The 20,510-nt window shown below is 39.5% G+C and overlaps 2 protein-coding genes and 1 non-coding gene across 3 annotated transcripts; 2 read left to right on the plus strand and 1 right to left on the minus strand.

Annotated features, from left to right (window-relative positions):
• Positions 1–424: 424 nt before the first annotated feature.
• Positions 425–9,068, minus strand: TRMT2A (tRNA methyltransferase 2 homolog A). The gene is made up of 11 exons (XM_030460470.1): positions 8,065–9,068; positions 7,241–7,349; positions 6,584–6,765; positions 5,613–5,727; positions 5,251–5,366; positions 4,523–4,634; positions 3,475–3,597; positions 2,795–2,870; positions 2,187–2,303; positions 1,878–1,974; positions 425–1,574 (listed from the first exon to the last, which is right to left on the minus strand). Exons 1-11 carry the CDS (start codon positions 8,670–8,672, stop codon positions 1,295–1,297), a joined length of 1,935 nt encoding a protein of 644 aa, XP_030316330.1. The 5' UTR covers positions 8,673–9,068; the 3' UTR covers positions 425–1,294.
• Positions 8,998–19,190, plus strand: RANBP1 (RAN binding protein 1). Its single transcript, XM_030460480.1, has 6 exons — positions 8,998–9,312; positions 11,318–11,454; positions 12,538–12,695; positions 14,211–14,339; positions 16,276–16,341; positions 17,309–19,190. Exons 1-6 carry the CDS (start codon positions 9,298–9,300, stop codon positions 17,431–17,433), a joined length of 630 nt encoding a protein of 209 aa, XP_030316340.1. The 5' UTR covers positions 8,998–9,297; the 3' UTR covers positions 17,434–19,190.
• LOC115599246 lies at positions 16,426–16,502 on the plus strand. The gene has a single exon (XR_003988246.1). It is a non-coding gene; the product is annotated as a small nucleolar RNA SNORA77 (small nucleolar RNA).
• Positions 19,191–20,510: the final 1,320 nt, after the last annotated feature.

Genomic DNA, 20,510 nt, shown 5'->3' on the forward strand with positions numbered 1-20,510 from the left:
AGGTTCTGAGTGGCAGTGTGAATCCTGACAGGAGAGCAACTTGTGCAAGGGCAGGAGTCTCCACCAGGTTTGTTTTCACACCCAGTAACATACTTTGTAAGTACAGTTTAAGGTGCTTAAGTAGTGTTCCCTGTCATGACCTGGGTGTCTGCAGTACATGCTTTCCATGGTAAGGTTTTGCATTAAATAACTGTCTTTTTCTCTTGCTGAACAGGGCTCCAAGTAAAGCAGTTGGGAATGTGCCTGAGGTAAGATCCTTTTGATTCTGGGGCCGAAGGTTCAGTAGAAACACTGAAGTATATTCTGTTGGAATGTCAAACACTGAGCCAAGGTAATATTCCTATTGCTCTCATTCTTCACTAATAATTGAATTAGATGCTACTCTTGCATAAATGAATTTTCCATGAGGCTGAGGTTGTCCCATTTAAAGCTACTTCAGTATCATAAAGCAACTTGTCTAGCAAAAATGAAAAATTTCTTACTACTTTCTGCCAAGATGCTGTCCCTGACTGGGGTCTGTACAGTTTATTTGTGTGTGTAAGTTTTCACTGGTGAGAGTAGGCTTCAAAGAAGTCATCTTGGCTTCACTTGTACATTGCAAGAAAGTACAGAAGCCTTTATTGTATTTCAGTGTGCTACAGTCTCAGAATAAAACTGGCTTCAGCTGTGGAACTTGTAACATTTTTACTAGAATACAGATTTGGTGCTTTCTACTGAAATAGCAGATGAATGATTTACAGGAGGTTTAAGGTTGCTAAATCTGTAATAGCTTGCTAAACGACAGCAGTGTTTAGACAGGTTAGCAGGGATGAAAAAAGTTAGTGCTGATACAGGTTCCTATAACAAGATTGGTTGCCTTGGGCATCAAATGCTGTGTTCAGTCAGCCTGCAGGCTGCTTGGCTGCTGAGTTGTTGAGAAATAGCAGCTGTTCACTAACACCTGGAGTGTGGGGTGTTACACGGCCACTGGAAGGGGTGATGTTGCATTGAAAGTCAGCCCAGGTTTCAAGTAGTTGTGTAATACTGTATTTAAGGCTACATTTCAGCTGTTGAAAGAGTAAGACCAGTAGATATACTCCTTCATACACCTCAATTTCCGTGTGAGGGCAGGAGGAGAAAAGCAGGAGGTGGCCTAATAGTATGTAATGAAATTTAATTCAAACTAGCATGGTAAAATAACTTGAAAGCCTTGCAACTACTCTGTTGTACAGAGATTTATTACCTGTATCTTACAGAAACAATGTTACTGAATCCATTAGCAAGCAAAAGTAGTTTCTGGAAAGTCTCTCAGGAGTCAAGTTGATTGCCTCTCCTCAAGTGCAGTATCTGCATATACTGAAGTTGCTGGGCTGGCATCAGCAGTCAGGGGGTTGGTGCCATCCAAGCCAGACCCTTCTGCTGGGACTGGAGCAGCATCAGGCACTGCTGCAGTGGAGCTCCCATCACCATACTCAAGCCTTTCAAAGAAAATCAGCAGCTCACAGTGCCGGGTCTGGGGGAAGAGATCCACAGCCATTGCTTTTGTGGGACGGAAGGAGGCTCCTTTGACTCTGTTGGAAGGGGCCCGGCAAAGGCTTGAGAGGAAAGGGAAGAACTGTGTTAACATTTTAGTTCATCACTGCCTAAGAAGGGCTTTCCTTCCCCAAGACTCCATGACAAGGTTATTCACCATCCCTAATATTTCCATTATTGCAGGCATATTGAATAATAGTTCCACGCTTGCTATGCAGCTGATGTCAATTGTTTCTGGTGAAATGGAGACCTCAATTAATATGGCTTAAAAATGAAAATCCAATGAGTGTCCCATCCCCCCCAATAGCAGATATTTTTTTTCCTTATGATGGCTGCTTAGTCAACTTAATGCAAGAAATACTCACTCCACAAAGTTATTCATTGCAGCTCTGGGATTGCAGGATACATAGATGAGCTTCTTCAGGTGTTCAGCTCTTCTAAGGGCAAGAATTACCTTGGAATCTGGATGATCAAAACCAAGACAGTTGTTACCAGAATTGTGTATATCAAGTTGCAGAAAAATTCCAGATTATACTCCAGCATGAACAAAACTGCTGCAATGCCCAGTTGCTTTAAGTTATAGCTGAAATGTCCCACTTAATTTATTTCATTGGTGCTTTCTTAGGTTCACCACCAAACAACAATGAGAACAGAGTTAAAACAGGTAAACTTACGCAGCCCTGCTCGTGGTGGATCTACAATGGCTATCAGGTTCTGAGGTGCTAACACATTCATTAGGGAGGGAACAATATCTTCAGCCTTCCCACAATGAAATTCAATATTATTCAGCTCTATGAAAAAAAAAGAAGGGTGTTAACAGAGTACTTAGGTAGTCAAAGCATCTTTCAGTATGCTGAAACTGGATATTAAGTTCAGATGTCTTAAAATCTACCTATTGTTTAGTCTACCTTGAAATCACTGTAATTAATCAATCACTGGTACTTCAGAGCATTTAAACAGTGGTAACTTGAGCATCCACCACTATCTGGACTAGAGCAAAACCCCACAAAAAATAGCTACTGTTACTGTTTTGTTTATGAGGGTAACTGTGGCTTCATCTCACTTTTATAATGTTTTAATTTTGGAGGAAAAAAGAAAGCTAGCTCTTAGTCCACAGGAAAATTGTCTCACAGATAAACATGGTATTTGTCCTCAAGAGATTAGATGTTTAAAATGGACAACATATCTAAGCAGCTTGGAATTACATGTTGCTGATAGTAAACAAAGAGAAATGAGCTATACAATTACTATGCTTCTTAAAAAAGATTTGAGCAGAACTAACCATTAATCTGGGCATTCACTTTGGCATCCTGCACAGCTTCTTGGCAGAGTTCAATTCCAATCACTTTCTTTACTTTCTGTAGAATTAAAAAAAATACTGGCATATAAATGTAAATTTAACCCTTATTCACAGCATCAGCAATTAACTATTATTCATGAATACTGACTAGTACCTGGCCAGAGATTTATGCCTTAGAGCCACAAGCAAAGGCTGAGAAGGGAGCTGTTCAAATAAATAGACACTGTTCAGACTGAAATTGTGGGATGAACACCATTTATCCCAGCCTGTACATGACAGACTCCAGCTACACTGGCATCTTTGGGAGGCCAGACTTCCTTATATGCTCTAGCAAGCTCTGCTCTAAAAGGATACAAGAAATGTTGGTTATTCATATCCAAAGCTTTCTGAGAAAGATCTAAATAGTGAATTAGTTAGATTCTAGTAGATTGGGTATTCTACAGAACTCTTTAGACTGAATTAGTTTCAAAATAATTTAGGCTGCTCAACACAAGGGTGAGCTTCATAATAATTTCATAAAACAGCAGTTAGAAATTAACTGAAAGAATGAAGATACAATATGTTGCATTTCAAATACATCAAGTATTTTCTTTTGTTGTATGCAGAACTAAAGAACTATATCTGGCCAAAGTAGCTTGTAGCCAGGAACTGGAATTACTCACCTTTGCCAAAGAAATCCCAATAGTTCCTGTCCCACAGCATATGTCAAGCACAGTGCTTTCTTGGTTCAGCTGTGCCCACTCCCTAATGGCAGTATACAAAACTTCTGCAGCTTGTGTGTTTACCTGTGAAATAATGTCAAACAGGTCAACTTCATAAACAATAAACCTGGCTTTGTAAGTCTTAGGAAGGCCTTGTTTCTAAGAAATGTGTCAACTTGATATGCAAGATAAAATCATAACTGACCTAGACTGGCACATATCAGAATCACCATTCTGTTGTCAAAGTTTCACTCAGTTTTCTCTGTGAGGTAATGTTTTGTTACCTGAGTTCTAGTAAAAATGTGATTTGTTCTATGGTACCTAAAAAGTCAGTCTGGAGGCTAGAGGAGACAATAAACAAAATAACTCAGCAAAATACTAGGCAGTGAAGATGAGACTTCAAAAATACTTCCTCTCCCTGAATAGGAAGTCATGAACATTTAACCCAGGAGAATGTAACCACGGCAATACACTCAGCAAGCTTTATTTTAACATTGTAATACTGCTTTTAAGTAAATTGCACAGTATGGTTAAGGAAGTAGTGCACAATAAGCTTTCTAAACCAGTGCCACTAAAGCAAGCATATTCTTTGGCTGAAAGACCAAGCAAAGCACACTATGGGGGGGGGGGAAAAAGAAGCCCAGAATCTATGGCAAATAATAGAGAATTCAGTTACACAGTTTAGCTTCAACATATTTATAATGTCAAGTGATAATATACTCCTTATTTCAGTATTTTGAATTTCAATTATATAGGCTATAGACACCTATGGTGTTGGAAAGGAGTAAATAAGTTTTGGAAAAACAAACAAAAACTAGTACTACAATGATTCCTGAACTACATATTGCATCTTCTGTGTCCACAATGGCTGCTGTTTGACAGGAGACAAATTATACTGAACTCTTAAAAAGAAAAAAATTGTGTTCAACCCCCATCAAATTTACACTCATCCCCCTGAGTGGTTTTAATGGCAAATCCAGCTGAACCAGCAACTTTGTATCGTCCTTACTTGAAAGAATGCGTGAGGAGAAATTCTAAATTTTAGGCCAAGAAGTTCTTCATAGATGTACTTATCACCAGCCACATGCTCCAAAGGCAAGTCTTCCACATTGGGAGATTTCCTGGGTGGAGGGAAGGCACAGGGAGGCAAAGAGAAGGGGATCAAGGGGAGAGAAAGAAACCAAATATGTTTGTCACAATTTTTATCAAAACTGTAGTTGTCTTACAAAGGACACTACCACATATACTAAGGAGTAATTTACAGTGAGCCAACATTTATCAGATCCTTTTAGAGGCTGTCTCCTTGGCCATTTTTCAGTGTTCCACTGATGTAAACAGTAGAACCAACAGTCTCTAAAGATAGTGTGAGCCTTGTGCTCTGAGGAAGAGTATGGGGAGATAAAAAGACATAAAATAGGGAAGAAAGGAAGCAGAAGTTACTTGCTGATAATAGTAAAAATCTATTTAATGCAATAAATACTTCTACAGCTTGACAGCCAGCAACTAATAGTGGGTTCCCCCACTGAAACCATCAGACTTTATCCAGTGAATTCTACAAGAGAATGAGGAATTTCAGAAGTCTCCTGTGGAAAAGCAAAGTAACTGTTGAATAAGTAACACTGCTGCTACTATTACAAAATAGACAAAATAGTGGTGTGGAAGTGCTACCTGCTTTTCTGTTGCAAACAACAGAAACACAGCACCACTTAAGTGCCCCAAAGCAAAGACAACTCTCACCTTTGTCCTTCCTCCACAAAGTACAGAGAAGTAACACCACTGCTCTTTCCCATCCCTTCTGTGAAGTATTTTGCCAGAGAGATTTTCAAGTCAGTGAGCTCTTCTTTACTTAATTTCTAAAGGTTGCATTTGAAAGAAGGGAGAAGAATAATCTTACTGCCTTAAGACAAGATTTAGTGTATAATTTCTATAAATGTATTAATTACTTGTTCATTTGCACATATCAGACTAGTCTAATTAGAAGCATAGTGCAGCAAGGTAAACTACACCAGGTAATTATTGCATTTCTCATTTGCATGCACTATTAATGAAATCAAATGTAAGTAATTTTAAACCTGCACATTACATATCAACTTAAATACCTGAGGGTTAAAATAAACAATTGCCATAATGTGGCCATTCCTGCTGGTACGGACTGTGAGCTGTTTCCAGTGCCCTTCATAGGTTTCTGGGCTGTAAACGGAGTAAGGAGTTGACCTGCAATGTTCAGAATCTCAGTTAGTTGACAGAGAAATATTTTTTGGATAACATTAAGTTGTTTATTTAGATAAAATAAGCTCATTGTGCACAGTGATGAAAAACGTTAAGTACAAACAGAAGCTTCATTGATTTGCATCTTAGTTATGAAAAAAGAGAGACATTAATAGATCCTATATTCTAGTGCAAAATAACCTGTCCCTGCTTCTCACAAACCTCTCACCCCTTTTAACTCATTGAAAGTTACAGAAATTATGTAGGCAGCTTCTCACTGCATTCAGAGAATGACGCTTTTTATAAAGCCTTCACTGGCTTCTGTGCTTCAGACCAACTTTAAACTTTCCATCCTCATGGTTCTTCTAAGGTTTCCATTTTTGATGATTTAATTGCTTTTTAAAGAAACCACTCCTTTTTCTAAAAAGTGTTGTTGCTTATTAATACAGTTTTGAGATTTTTCCTTTTTACAAGACAATTCATCCAAGGAAGGAACTGACCTTTGTTATTCAAATCTCTCTTTAAAAGACCTTTTTCTGAGTATTTCTTTACCGTTAGTGAAAGAACCTCTCAAATAGAGGACGTTTTTTATTCTAGATTTATGCATCTCAATCATACATCTCAGCTTGCAATAAAGCTGTTTTCTGCTGGTATCTGTCCCTCCATCTCAGAACAGCTGAGAAAGGACAAGGGAAAAATATTCTGTGATCCAGACACAAGATGTGTCAAAGAATAGGGACTGGTATATCTTAGGTCTTAAAGTTCAGATCAAACACTAATGTTTTAATAATATTTAACTTTATAAATATTTTTGATTAAGCTAGCAAAATCTTTTAAGGATAACTCATTTACTTATGCTCACCTTATGTAGTCTTGGAAAGCTTTTACTACTTTTTTGGCAATAGCAGGAATGTGAATAGTATCAAATGGCTCCACTACAGCACATGTACCACCCTTATATTTGCCAAGCCGACAACCCACAGTTTTGTCCTCTTGATTTACACCAATCCCAATCAAGAACTCACATTTGTTGCGATATTCAGTCTAGATTTAAAATAAAGTCAGGTAAGATATTTACATAGCACTTATTTGTACATGCCAAGTTGCTCCTGAAACAACCCACACAAGGTTAAGTGTATTTGCAAATGGACACAGAACATGTAATTCATGTGGAAGATATTTATGGATTTTGATGTGTAAGAACAGCAATAACAAAAAAATCCTGCTGTTTAAAGATCAAAATATTGCCTCTGTCAGCATTTCTATTAGCCTACAAGACAAGCTTGTATAGACAGCATATTCATTTTAAAGTAGAATATCCAGTTAACTGTACACATTGTTCTGCTTCCTCTGAATATTTTCATGCAGTAATTACACAAAGTGAACAATGTCTTGAATTCATCGTTCATGACAAGATCAAGTGAAATGCTCCGCTTGGCCACAGTCTCTTAAGAACAAATAACTACTTGAACCCTAAATTCATTAACCCCAGTTCATCCTTTAGCCAGAATTACATTACCTGTAATGGTGATGCTTTCACTCCCTCTACTGGGCAACACAATTTATTATACTTCTGCTTCTGCAGGAACAGCCAAGGTAATAAAGCTCTGTTGTTATTTCCTATTTCCCTGCCCAAATGAGAAACAAAAATTGTAAAGCACAGTTTTAAAAAAACTGAGTTTAACAGCTGCACAGTACTTGATGGGGTTCTTTCCCTTTTTAGTATGAGGCATAAAAAAGTATCAGATTATCAGATAAAATACTCCAGAATTTTTTAACAGGCAAACCTCTACAACTTTATAAGAGCTATATCACGAAAAAATAAGTTATATGAAATTATAAATTATATGCAGATTATAAAAAAATCTGCACCAGATTTATCAATGTACCTATGCATGAAAAAAAATCACAACTTTATAAGGCAAGACACTGAAGTAATACTTTGATCTACAAATAAAAATTGGAGTAAATATTTAAAAAGAAAATCCTAATAGCAATTTACCAGCTCTGTAGATTAATAACCTTATATCATTTGACAATGCAAATTATCTTTTTTTAAGGGCACAAACATCCTTGTGCTTGGGTCTACAGACAACAAACCTTAAAACACTGCCCCTTCATTTAGCAATCTTTTAATTCTGACCAAGAACATCAAGAGCCAGTTTTGTCAGCTGAAAGTTTTTAGGTCCTAACATCGCAGCTTATCTTTCATTCACTTTATGAGGAGATTTGATCTTTGACCTACCTCTAACTTACTTTATTTTAGAGAAAGGAAATTTAGCTACATCTCATCATAAGGCCCAGTCTTGCAAACATTACAGTAGCTCTACAAACAGGAATTACTTTGTCAGCTTCTGCAGCACTTGTTCGCATTCCTGCTTCTTTTCGGCCAGCTGCTCCTCGTAGGGGACGTTCCACAGCGGGGTCACCACATCCGCGATCTGTTTGCTCGCAGCCTCCTCGCCGCTCCCGTTGGAGGGAGCCGGGCGTTTCGCCTCTCCCTGCTCCGTCTCTTCTTTTTTCCTTTTTTTTGCGATCGGGTCAGCCTTGGGCTTGGCCAGCCTGAGGCTGAGGTGCCGGCCCTTCCACAGCACCCCATGGAGGACTCTCATGGCTTTGTCCCTCTCCTCCTCGCTCTTAAACGTCACGAACGCGAAGGTCTGCTTCCCAAAGAGTTTGATCTTGTGCGGGCTCAGGCCGTATTTGGCAAGGAACTTTTTCACATCGTTAAACCCGATGTACTTAGGAAGGTTTTGTATTTCTACTTTATAGATCTCGGAGGTAAACAAGTCTCCCTTAATGTATCTGTACACGTCGGGGCAGGACGCGGGACTCTCCGCGGGGTCTCCCCCGCCTCCATCGGCCTTGCTCTCTGCTTCAGACCCGTCTTCGGCCGCCGGCATAGGAGCCGCGACGAGGTCGGAGTGGCACCGCTCGCTTTTCTCCGCCATTCTCCCCGCACACCCGCGTTCAGCCCCGCGGCCGCATGGCCCGAGCAGACCCCGCACTTCCTCGTGCCGGGCTCCCGGGGGCGGGGCTGTGACGTCACCAGCCCTCGCAAAGGATGGGGCGGAGGAGAAAGCAACTATATGTGATTTTTTTTTAATATCTGCGCCTCACCGCCACCATTCCTCGCGCGTGGGGTCAGCCGCGCCGCTTGCAGGTAATAATGACACAGACTGAGACGCTGCCCCTTCCGTCACGCACGTGGCCGCCATCTTGGGTCAGGACGCGGGGCGGCCGCCGCCATGCCGCGAGGGCCGATGGGAAGCGCCTGGGCAACGGCGCAACAACAGCACCAACAACGACACCAACAAAGGTTCTCCGGGTGCGGGACCGGCCCGTCACAGGGAGCGGTACCACAGAGCGGGGACGGTTCCCGCAGCAGCTCGGCCGCTAGCGGCGGATCTTCTCCTCCTTACCGGGGGCGGAGCGGGAGAGCGGGGCTGAGGGAAAGTGGGCGTTTCCCATCGGGCCTTGCGGCAGCCGCGGCGCGGGCTGCGGGAATGAGGTAAAGGCGGGAGGGGCGGGGGAGCGCGGCAGGAAGCTGGGAGGCAGCGGAGAGAGCTCGGCCCCATGGCGGACACCAAGGTGAGGGGAGTGAGGACGGTGCTGCCGGCTGAGGAGCCGGCTGATGGATCGGGAAGGCTTGGCGCTGAAAGGGGAGGAGGGCAGGAGGAGAGAAGAGGAGGCAGTGGAGGCCGGAGGGGAGCGGGAGGGCGGTGGGGAGAGAGTAACGGAAGCAGGTGGGGCCCGGCCGGCGGCTGAGGGCCGGAGGGAGAGGGCCTGAGGGGCGGCGAGGGGCTGGCGTGCGGCGGCCCGCTGGAGCCCCAGGGTTTGGGGGGTCGAGGGACCCCACGTCAAGCAAGGGCCGTGAAGGATGAGTTCTGGGCCTTGTCGGAGAGCAGGGGGCTGCAGCGCCGCCTCAGCCCCGCCTAGCTCGGCCTGGGGGTCGGGGGCTGCCCGGCCGTTCCAGGGGCGTCGGGCACGTGTGTTTCCTGGGGCCTGTCCCCTGGTGGAGTCGAAAGGGGGAGGCTGAGGTGGCTCTGCTCGGCCTGGGGCATCATTTCCCGAACCTGGGGAAGCCTGAGCCCCTCGCAGTGCCACGGCCGCGTCCGCATATGGGGCGCTTTTAAGAGGTGTCTTTCCCCGTTTCCCTCCTTTCTTTTCCTCCTCCCTCTTTTCCACTTACCCCCCACCTCCCCCAGACCTGGCTGACCGAACCCTGCGTGCCGCGGCCCGGCGAGAGGAGCCCCACGTGCTCTGTGTCGCGGCAGGGCGGGATCTGATCGTGATAACGGGATCTGATTTTCTCTCCCATGTGGCTGCTGAGAATTGCGGATTTCTTACAGTTTCTGTAATTAACTGGACAGGCGCAGAACGGATGATGCTTTAAAATACGAGACGGACTACTTACTACTGGAGGAGACAATAGAAAAAAGTTTGGCCAGTGCTTCTTTTCCTGTTTCTTAAAAACAGATGTGACTTAATGGCTTTCTTGCATTTTTCGGACACACTGGAACAGTGGGGATGAAAAACTAACGGTAGCTGGTGTGATGTTGTTGACTTAACCAGAATCATTGAAAGAGTTCCTCCTCTTATTTTCCCTTGCTTGCTTTTTTTTTTTTTTTTTACTGTTTTGTTTCAATTGCTTTATGCATGTGTGGTGTGTACCTGCCCTGTAAAGGATATTCTAAATATCCTTTCTTACCTAAATATCCTAAGTAATTAAAGAGAGCCTTATGAGTGAACTCTTTCATCTGTAAAGTGAAAGTAAGATTTAAGGGTCTTCATTATGCAGCTTGTTTTTCATTTCTCTGTTGTTTAAACAAGGAAATCAGTTCCCTTGATCTGAGATAGCTGTTAGTGGTCTAATTAAACTTGCAGATCAGTCTCCCTTCAAGGCTTCTCACTGCATGTTTCTTAGCAGTGCATATGTATGAAGTATTAGAGATGTTTTTCATTTAATTGCTAGTCACATATGAAAACCAGTTCAGAAGCTTAACAAATATTATGACAGATTCCTAAATAACTTAAGTAAGAAGTAGTATTTCGGATGTTTACCCCTAATCTGAAGTTCCCAAAGTGTTAAAGCAAAAAACTTGATTTATTTCATAAGTGTTGTAGCTGTGGGTGATTCTTGTACATAAGACTAGAATAATGAAATTCTGCATTTAATGTTTCCTTTAACCAGGGTTAGGTTGTTTTGGTACTGTGCTTTTTTTTCTTTTCTTCCTGCTAATGATAGGCCCTTAGCCACTAAGAAATTGGAGTGCTGTAGAAGCACAGAACACATTATATAGGAAAAACAGCAGATGAAATTGGTTTTCCATAACCAAGAGCTATTGCTCCAAGCCATGCCTCTGCACAATTAGTAAGAGTGGTAGGACTAAAATATTAGCACTGCAGGAGTAGGGTTTTTTTCTATGTTAACTCCCAAGCTGTTTGTTTTCAGCTGTAATAACTTTTTTTATTGTTACAGAGTATTTCAGTTACAAAGATCTACATGCTGAATAATCATAATTTTTTTCATTTTTAACAAATATAAGCACTTCACATTTTAACTGAGTTTTGTGTGTTTTCTTTTTGTCTCCAGGAAACACATGAGGAGCATGATACTTCTACTGAAAATGCAGATGATTCTAACCATGACCCTCAGTTTGAGCCCATAGTTTCCCTTCCTGAGCAAGAAATAAAAACTCTGGAAGAGGATGAGGAAGAACTCTTTAAGATGTGAGTAAAATATTTCTATTATTCTATATATTGTTTATTAGGCTTAAACTTGAATGTTTCTATAAAAAGATAGATAACACAGGAATCTATGTGTATGAAATAGTAATTTAAGTTGGTTGGTATTTACTGTGGTGGCAGATTGAGTGGGGATATGAATAATAATAATAATGCCCCAAGAAACTCTGAAGTTTAGAACAGAAAGTAACTGGTATCATGAATCTGACTTCAGTGTTGTTTGTTGACTCAGAAGGAAGGATTTGCTTTGGCCCAGAGTAGTTAATCTGCTCAGAGCATCTGTTAGGGTAGCTTGCTCCAACATCTGACACCTTCTCTTGAAGGACTTGGTTTATTACAAGTCCCTGTCCCTTGCTGTATGACAGAAAAGTGTATTTTTGCATATAGCCTGCAGTGTGAGCAGTGCTTCCTTTCCTGTAACAGTGTCTTAAACTCCTCATTAGCAGAGCTTGGACTGTCTCTTGGGTCAGTTCTGACTAATGTCCCAAACTACTCCAATTTCTCTTTTGCCATGCTGGCCTTTTGGAGGATTAAGCAGTGATGTTCTGAAGCAGGTATGTTGCACTGCAGTGCAGCACTAAGCTTCCTTTAGTCCTGATTTAAGAACAGCAACAACTGAGTTTTTGGAGTTAAAAGGAAATGAGTGACTCTAGAGGGCGAGGCACTCCTTTAGCAGTTTGTCAAATGCTGGGCTTGGAATTATGCAAGAGTCAAGTCTCAAGCTGCTCAGTTTCTTGAATCAGTAAATACTTCTAGTTAGTTGGAGCAGTTGTATTCAAATATATTTAAGTACCCTAACTGTGGCAAAACCTGTTAATTACTACCTTAATTTAAAAGGTTGCCTACACCAAGTATGTTTATCATTCCCCAAAAGTGTGTCCGGAATTTATTGAATACAGCTTTTGCATAGTTTCTCGTAGTTACTAAGTTTGAAATTATCATATTAGTTTCTAAATTGGTATGCTGAAGTAGAATTGAACTTGACAAAAGGAATTGTTTGTTTCCTTTTAAAAAAAACCCTGTGCTGTTCAGCTGAGTGTCTCTACTAAAAGTTCTCTCTCTTTCAAGGCGAGCAAAGCTATTCCGGTTTGCATCTGAGAATGACCTCCCAGAATGGAAAGAACGAGGAACTGGTGATGTAAAACTCCTGAAACACAAGGAGAAGGGAACAATTCGCCTCCTTATGAGGAGGGATAAAACCCTAAAAATCTGTGCAAACCATTATAGTATGTTTTACATGGCTATGCTACTTTTGTTTTTAAAAAATAAGCTTGTAGAATTGTAGGCTGTAGATTATGAGCTCAGGGGCCTTTGAGTAGCAGCTAGAGAGCTGTTGTATGGCTTTAAACCAATGTCAAATTTACGTTGGACTGTAAATATAGTTTCTTTTCTATGCACAGCAGGCTACAAACATCAAAAACAGGGAGTGTTTGTTTTTATTAATGTAAAGAAGGTGTAGTTGGTTTTGGTATTGCCTGCAAAGATGAGTCTTAAAGTTGGTTTTTGGTGATTTTTTTTTTCTAGTTTGTTGTTTTGTTTTGTATTCTGACTATCAGTGTTCTAGAGACACTTAAAAACCAAACAAAAACCTCACACATAAACCCCCACAAACAACAACAGAAACTGCAAACAAAACCCACACACACTTTGGGAGCAATCTCTTAATGGCTGTCTACCCCAGCTAAATTTTAACGATCAATAGAATGCAGAAAAGACACTTAGTGGTGCTTAATATAATGAATAAATGTATGCTGACTTAGTTCTCATAAAATGAGAAACAAGCAATCATGTAATAATTTACTGCTTTGAGCTTAATGTCTGAATTGGTAGAAGCAATTGCTTAACCATCAGAAAACAGATACTGAGGTGCTAAACTAATCTGTGGCTGCCTCTCTCTGCCTGTGAAATAAACTGAAATTAATGTGGTATATTCAGCTAACTCATTCAAAAAGAATGTGTATTCAGAGCTGATGGAAGAGAGGTTTGTTCCTTTGACAGTCTTTGAATAAAAATAAACATGAAAGGGTGAGACAGGCTTTATAGTCAATATAACTAGCAACAAATGCTCTAAATGGGTAATTCTTTGCTTGCTTTGATAATACTCAGGTTTTTATGGGAATAGTCTATAGTATGCTGTAGAGTTAAACTACATTTACATAACTTGAAATATCATGTTTGAAGTAGCTTAATAATCTGCAGTCTAAAGAAATAATGCTTGTTTTCTTTGAGTAGATCTCTTCAGAAAGACTATTCAGAGGGCACAGGTGTTCCTGGTTACTTAAGGAAGTGGCAGCTACAAAAGCAGTGGCTTTTTGTTTAGGAAAATAGATGTTGCACTTGAGCAGAACAGAATTGATAATTTTATAGTGCTCTGCTCAGGTCAATTTTTTTTTTTCCTACCAAGCTGTCTTTAGTATAGATTTCTGTATTAAATTTATGCTGACTTGCAGGCATACAAAATGACTTTACCATTTTTTTGCAAAATAGTAAATGAAACAAAACCTCTGTTTCTTAACAATAGGGAATCTAGCATTCTTTATACCATAATGGTCGTGCATCATTTTATTTGAGAATGTAAGGATAAATACATGCAGGCACTATTGTTTTCTACTTATCCAAGAGTAATTTTTTTTATAAAGTACTTTATGTAACTATTGCAGTCAGTTGTCAATAAGATTTATGGAGGCTGATGTGGAGATTTACTGTTGTGCTGGCTACACCTTTTAATGCTTTCTTTTCAGTCACACCCTTAATGGAGCTGAAGCCTAATGCTGGGAGTGACAGGGCATGGGTCTGGAACACACATGCTGACTTTGCAGATGAAAGCCCCAAGCCTGAACTTCTGGCAATCCGATTTTTAAATGCAGAAAGTGAGTGGTCTGGCACTGAACTTTTATTTCAACTGTTATGTTACACTCCATGTCCAAACACTTCTGTAGATATGCTATATCTTACCTGTGGTCATACTAACTAATTACTGCTTTAATTGAGAAAGTCAGTTATCACTTAACCTTATCTGTTGACATGCAGTGTAATAATAAGGTCTTCAGTAATATGTATAGAGCTTTCTGCCCTAGGCAATTTTTCTTACTTCAGTCATTTCATGGAAGTGTAATGCCAGTTAGAATGAAACTAAAAGCAGTAATACTGTGGGGTAGAGATTAATATATGCAGTTTGCTGCCATTTGTCTCACTCAGTTGTAGCTAAGATTATATTTTTTGCATTAGAAGCAAGGAAATATCATCTGCAGAACATCTGGTTTTAATTTTTTTAAATGAATCATGAACTGTCTTCTTTGATTAAATGGAGCACTCATTGAAAAGTGCTAGTCAAACCCAACTATCATACTAGTTGGTGGGGTTTTCTGGAGTAATTACATTGAGTATCAGAAGAGAAAGCAGGTCTGTAATTTCATAAGGATCAGCTAGTAGGGCTAAAAGATGATGTAGCATTTCCAAGCTCCTCAGGATCATGCCAAAGAAGTGAGGTTTTTTCCTTGAAAGAAGCAAAATGAAACAGGAAAGATGTTGTAGTGTTCCCTGCTTTACAATTTGCCACACAGGTTTGGTGGGTTGGCTGTCTATTTTCCCTGGATGCTCCATGACTAATAAAGTGGATGTGTTTTTTAAAACTAAATGGATTTGCCTACATCTGGGCAGAGCTGAACATATCTTGTTTACTTTTCCTCAAGTCTCCAACATCATACTGTTTAGCCAAATAAATCTTTGATCTGCCTCCTTAGTGCTTGCTTCTTTCTCAATCAAATGTGAAATTAAAAGGGTTTGGTAACTATTTTCTTGCCTTTGAAAAGCCTCCCCCTTTCAGGTAGGGGTTGTTGAGCTTATTTAGGGTTTTGTCTTGATGGAGTAGTCCTCTGCCTGTTTACCCATTGCAGTACTGGCTAAGCAGATGACTGGTGAGCAGACATAAGTATGCCCTTCAAGTACCTGTCCTTTTTGAAATGCTTGAAGAGGAATTAATGCAAATACTTCCTGGTCTAGTTTCATTGTTGCTTCTGAATTCCTGTGAGTCAACAGTGACCTCATGTGGTCAATCAGATCAAGCTGGCAGGCCAAGCGACCTTCATAGTGTTAGATAGTCCCTTACCTGATATACTTCTATGTGGGGTTGCTTGTATTGTGTGTGTAGAAACATTGTAACTTGAACAACTGTTACAGTTACAGCTAAGGCCAGAACATAATGAAGGTTGTGCTTGCTTAATTGTTGTAGTCAGAAATACCTTGGGTTCCAGGCCTTAGGGTAGTGAATGTGAATGCTGTACAGATGAGATGGGCTTTATCTTCCATTCTTGATGCTAAGAACCCTAACTTAGAGTATAATGTAGCTGACAGGAATAGTAGTAGAAAACTAATCTTCATGCCTTTGCATACAGTAGTTATTAGCAATCTCTGACATCGTATGCTTATTCTTGTAGTTTAGGGACAGTTAGGAGTTGCAATAAGTACAAAAAAGCTTGTTCTGCAATTATGCTTTAAATATTTTTCCAAATAAGCTGCTTTAATAGGCTTAGAATCATAGAATTGGCTGGGTTGGAAGGGACCTCAGAGATCATCGATTAAGAAAATAAAGATAGTGATGTGATAGTGATGTGTGTATCAAGATGTGATACAAGAATTTTGTATAATTTGAATCTTGTATGATTTTAAGTTGGATTAATTCCTGAGTGTCTATAAGTTTTGTTTGCACAGAACTTAAAAATGAGGTATCTTTCCTCAAGGTTGGAAGCATTCAATGTTGCAAGCAGGTAAAACTAATGAAAATATATTCTATCTTTAATGAAACAGATGCACAGAAATTTAAGGCAAAATTTGAAGAATGCAGGAATGAAGTAGACAAGAGGGCAAAGAAAGGTAAGATTAAAAGTCTGTGTGGTACCATACCACTCTTTCCAGCTGTGTGAGTGCTTAAAACTGCTGAAGTATCATTGTGTTTTAGCAGACTCACTCTGTACTGAACTGCAGCCTCCAGTTCAGGTGCTTTTCTGTCTGCAAGAGCAGTAGTTCACACGAGTGACAATTGCCTTCTTTGCTGTAGAAGGCTGTTACAGCTGTTGTTGAGACATTCTGTGGTAAGGCTACTAGGGAAGCACTTCTGGTTTATGGTACACAAATATTCCATGGACAGTGAAATCATTGGGATATTTTTTCTTTCCGATTTCCCTTCCCAAATTCAACAAGTATATAATTGTGCAACTTGAATCCTTAATTTTTTTTAGTTGCTGATGTGTATGAAGTTGCAGGATTTCTTCACAGGCCTCTATTTAATAGATTAATGCACCACCTTGTAGATTTGTTTGTGTGACAAGGTATCTTACATGTAAACATTTCCATATTTTGAAAGTACAGATTACTGGTGGTCTGCAGCTCATGCTTTTCAAGATATTTAGACTGGAATTTTTAAGTCTTAAGAACTTCCTATTTCGCAGTTTCAAACTGGGAATCTTTTGGTGTGATTTGAGTTTTGTTTCTTTTTTTATCTTAAGCTATAACCTGGAGGTTTATACTTGTCTGGACATTGTAGGGAGTTTGTTACTGGTGGAATGTGAAATGTTTCTCAGTCACTATGATTAGGATTTCATTTACTGATGAAAATATGAAAGTTGTATTTCTTGAATTCTGACATCTGAGGTGATTACCAATGGAAAAGAAATGGGTTGAATCACTCCAGTGCTTGGTGGAATATTTCATTTGGTTTTATTCTAAATACCTGCTGTCTCTCCTTACCCCTCTCACCCTCCGCTTCTCTAAACCGTTTCCCTTTCTAGCAGGAAAATCCATTACTGCCTGTGTGTAACTTTTTTCCTAATCACTCTCTTAGCAGGCACAGACAAAAATGATAGTGCTGATAAAGTTGCTGAAAAGCTAGAAGAGCTTTCTGTAAAGGAAGAGAGCAAAGAATCTGAGAAGGAAGAGACCAAGGAAAAAAATGAAGAAAAGCAATAAATCATCCTGAGCCTTGCAGTTTTTCCTTTACTTTTTCCTTCTTTTTCCCTTTTTTTTTTTTTTTTTAAGAGATTGTTTTTGGGGTTTTTGTCTGTTTTTTTGTTTTGTTTAATTTTTACAAGGGACTTTATAAGAAACTGAATTCAATGTTCAAGTTGTTTTTTCTAAGCTTTTGCCCGTTCGAAGATGTCTTCAGAAAATCCATTCCCCAGTCATGAAAATGTACTGTGCTAACTTTCTTTTCCATAGTGGAAACACTTATTTATAGTCATCCAAAAGAGTGAATAAAACTTGAAAACAGCATCAGAGGACAGAAGTGAGTTTTCTATATCCTTTAAAGGCTTATGAATACACTTGTTTTATTGGGTGTTGATACTGATATCATCATACCTGTGCATTAACTGGGTCAGCAGATTTTACCAAGAGGGAAGGTTAAGGTTACATAGATGTTTCTTATATGGCTTCTAAAACTGAGCTTTGAAAGACCTTTCACAGTTTTTCTGCTGTGTGTTTCTGAGCAGGGAATGTGCCTCTGATTCTAGAAGTGCAGGAGACTTCTGGAATCAGGCAGTGGAGCATTCCTAGCACACTATTGATGATGTTCCATCAGATGGTGAAAATAATGGTGGGGGAGAAAACGTATTACATGAGATGTCAGAAGTATTTTGCTCTACACACTCTCCCCTAAATTTGTTAATATTGCAAGTACTTGACTCTAGAACAAAGTTGTTGCTGTGGTTCTAGATCTTCCATGGTGTGCTGTTTGCTGAGGTAGTAGCAGCCTCTTTTATTAAGGTGTATACAAAGGAACTGTAGAGTACCTTACCATGTGGTTCCCTGTGTCAGCAGATCTTACAAGCTGTGCTCTAAAATTTCTAAACTTTTTTTTTTTTTTCAGGGCTTTGAACCTTGCTACAAATTTGTTTCTACAATTTGGAGGTGTTCTGAATTTTATAGATGCATGGTGGGAGGGTGTCCCTCTTGCAGAGAGGCAGTCTGACATACCCTTTGAAACAGTTAATTATGTTGTATCGAGGAGCACTATTCTTGCCAGAATGGGCAAATTGATCAGATTTCTTCCCTGCAAATGTCTTCTTTTTGCCCAGTGTTAAATTAGTGCTAGAGAGTAGGAAAATAAGCAATGTAAGCAATAAAATCAACATAGTTTTTAGGTCTGATAGATAATTTTATGTTAATGACTAATACAAGGAAAGTGTTAGGATAGCAATTAAATTCTGTAATACTTTTTCCAATATAATAATGAAAACTGGACAAAACTTGCTAAACTAAGACTATAAGATGTTAACATAGCAAGACCTTGTCTTCATAAGGAGTCTTTCTGAGTAGGTCAGACTCTGCAGTCAACCTGAGGAAAATGTATTTTTTAAAAAGTCTTTTCTTTCTGCTTAGCACTGCCTTTTGATGCTACAATGATAAGAGTCTTAAATCTGGAACTGTAGTTAAGGTACTCTGTTCAAACAAAGTAATTCCTTTGGTGTTGTGCATGTTCCCCTTCAGGTACAGCAGATATCATAAGTCTGTTAATTGACAAAGATGGTTGAAAGGTAAAATAAAGTGCTCTTTAGTGTTTCTGGTTTGAAAGTAAGACAAAGTATTCTGAAGTACTTAACATTTGAATGTAAAAGCCAAATCTTTATCCATGAGTCACTGTAAATTCTCTGATCTGATAATGTCAAACTGTGTCTAAATTGATAGAAACGACATTTTAAATTTTCAAAATAAATTTAAATTTTCATTTAAAGGATTTGTTTGTTATTTAAAGAACTCTTACTGGGAATGCATTTTTAGCCTGCAGGTGCAAAGTGATGAAGGCACCAAAATGCAGGAGTCTGATTTGACTGTTAAGCATTGTACAGAAGAGGGGTGGTCACTTGAATGACTTTATTTCTCTTAATCTTAGATATTGATTACTCCTGCTTAATTTTATTATCTTCTCCTTCCCCTCTTGTTCATGCATGCTTAAATGCTTTCAAGACATTTCCATTCCTGTTTAGGTTAACTGATCCATGGTTCTGGTTCATGGATTACAACCATCCTTAATGCAAGTCTGCAATCTCAAAGAGCCAAGTTGTGAGGGACCACTAAGTTATTTGGATAGTACTGGGGTGAAGAATGTCCTGGTTTCCTAAATGTAAGGAAGATTAGTCAGTGTCACTTTAGAAGATACAGGTGTGCTGTTCTACAAATTAAAAAGCAGTAAGTATTCTTTATTTCACAGAGATTAATTTTAGACTTTTTTTTTTTGTCTAAGTCCATGCTAATGCTGAACTTTCTTATATGTAGCATAGACTACCAAGAGATGTCCTTGAAATGTTTTTGTAGCTTAACTGTATACTGAGTGTTTGAGAGTTCTGGCTGGTGTTGTCTTGTCTCTGCCCAGGTCACCAGGTATTCATGCTTTCCCACCATCTTCACTGTTAACAGGGCTATTGAGATGATAGAACCTGACTTATCTTGTCAGGCAATTGAGAATCCTAAAATAATAACTTGGTTCAAAACCTGAAATAGTCCTTTGACAAAAAGGTAGGCTTGTAGTGCAGAAATTCCTTCCTCAATCTGTGGGCTACTAAAATATGTCAGTTGCCTTATATTCATTTCTGAAATGGCAATAATTTCAATGTGATAGAATGTCTGAACCTCTTTGAAGGTGTCATGTCACAGTAAAAATTTATTTTGTGGAAACATCCAGTTGTTCAGACACAGTAGTGAAACTCACTGCATCTTACTTCTGCACTTTATTAGGGGTGTGCTGAGACTGACTTTGATTCTAGGATTCTAGACTATTTTAACACCTGCAGTTGAATAGTGGCTGCTTTCCCTTTTGACTCTCAGGCAAGGTGACTCCTGGCATGTTTAAATATAGACTAAAATAATGGGAATGTAGTTTTGTTCATACAGCTGGCTAGAGAATAAAGTCATCTTTAAACACTTCTAACTTCAATAATAGTGAAGAACACTAAGAATATAAATGCACATGATTTTTTGAGAGGTTATTTTGGGTACAGATGGAAAATCAATTAGTAGAATATTGTCAGGTGCTAAAATATGCAATCTGT

Source organism: Calypte anna, chromosome 15 (genome assembly GCF_003957555.1).
Source record: "Calypte anna isolate BGI_N300 chromosome 15, bCalAnn1_v1.p, whole genome shotgun sequence".
Classification (NCBI taxonomy): Eukaryota; Metazoa; Chordata; class Aves; order Apodiformes; family Trochilidae; genus Calypte; species Calypte anna.

What these genes read in the sequence shown, in the direction of transcription:
- RANBP1 (XM_030460480.1), top strand. An exon ending in AATCTGTGCAAACCATTATA is followed by an intron (nt 12,696 to 14,210) that starts GTATGTTTTACA and finishes CTTTCTTTTCAG; the next exon opens with TCACACCCTTAATGGAGCTG. An exon ending in AGACAAGAGGGCAAAGAAAG is followed by an intron (nt 16,342 to 17,308) that starts GTAAGATTAAAA and finishes TCACTCTCTTAG; the next exon opens with CAGGCACAGACAAAAATGAT.
- TRMT2A (XM_030460470.1), bottom strand. Translation starts at nt 8,672, where the DNA reads ATGGCGGAGAAAAGCGAGCGGTGCCACTCCGACCTCGTCGCGGCTCCT. An exon ending in TTGTTTATTTTAACCCTCAG is followed by an intron (nt 5,367 to 5,612) that starts GTATTTAAGTTG and finishes TGCAACCTTTAG; the next exon opens with AAATTAAGTAAAGAAGAGCT. An exon ending in TCCACCACGAGCAGGGCTGC is followed by an intron (nt 1,975 to 2,186) that starts GTAAGTTTACCT and finishes TTGATCATCCAG; the next exon opens with ATTCCAAGGTAATTCTTGCC.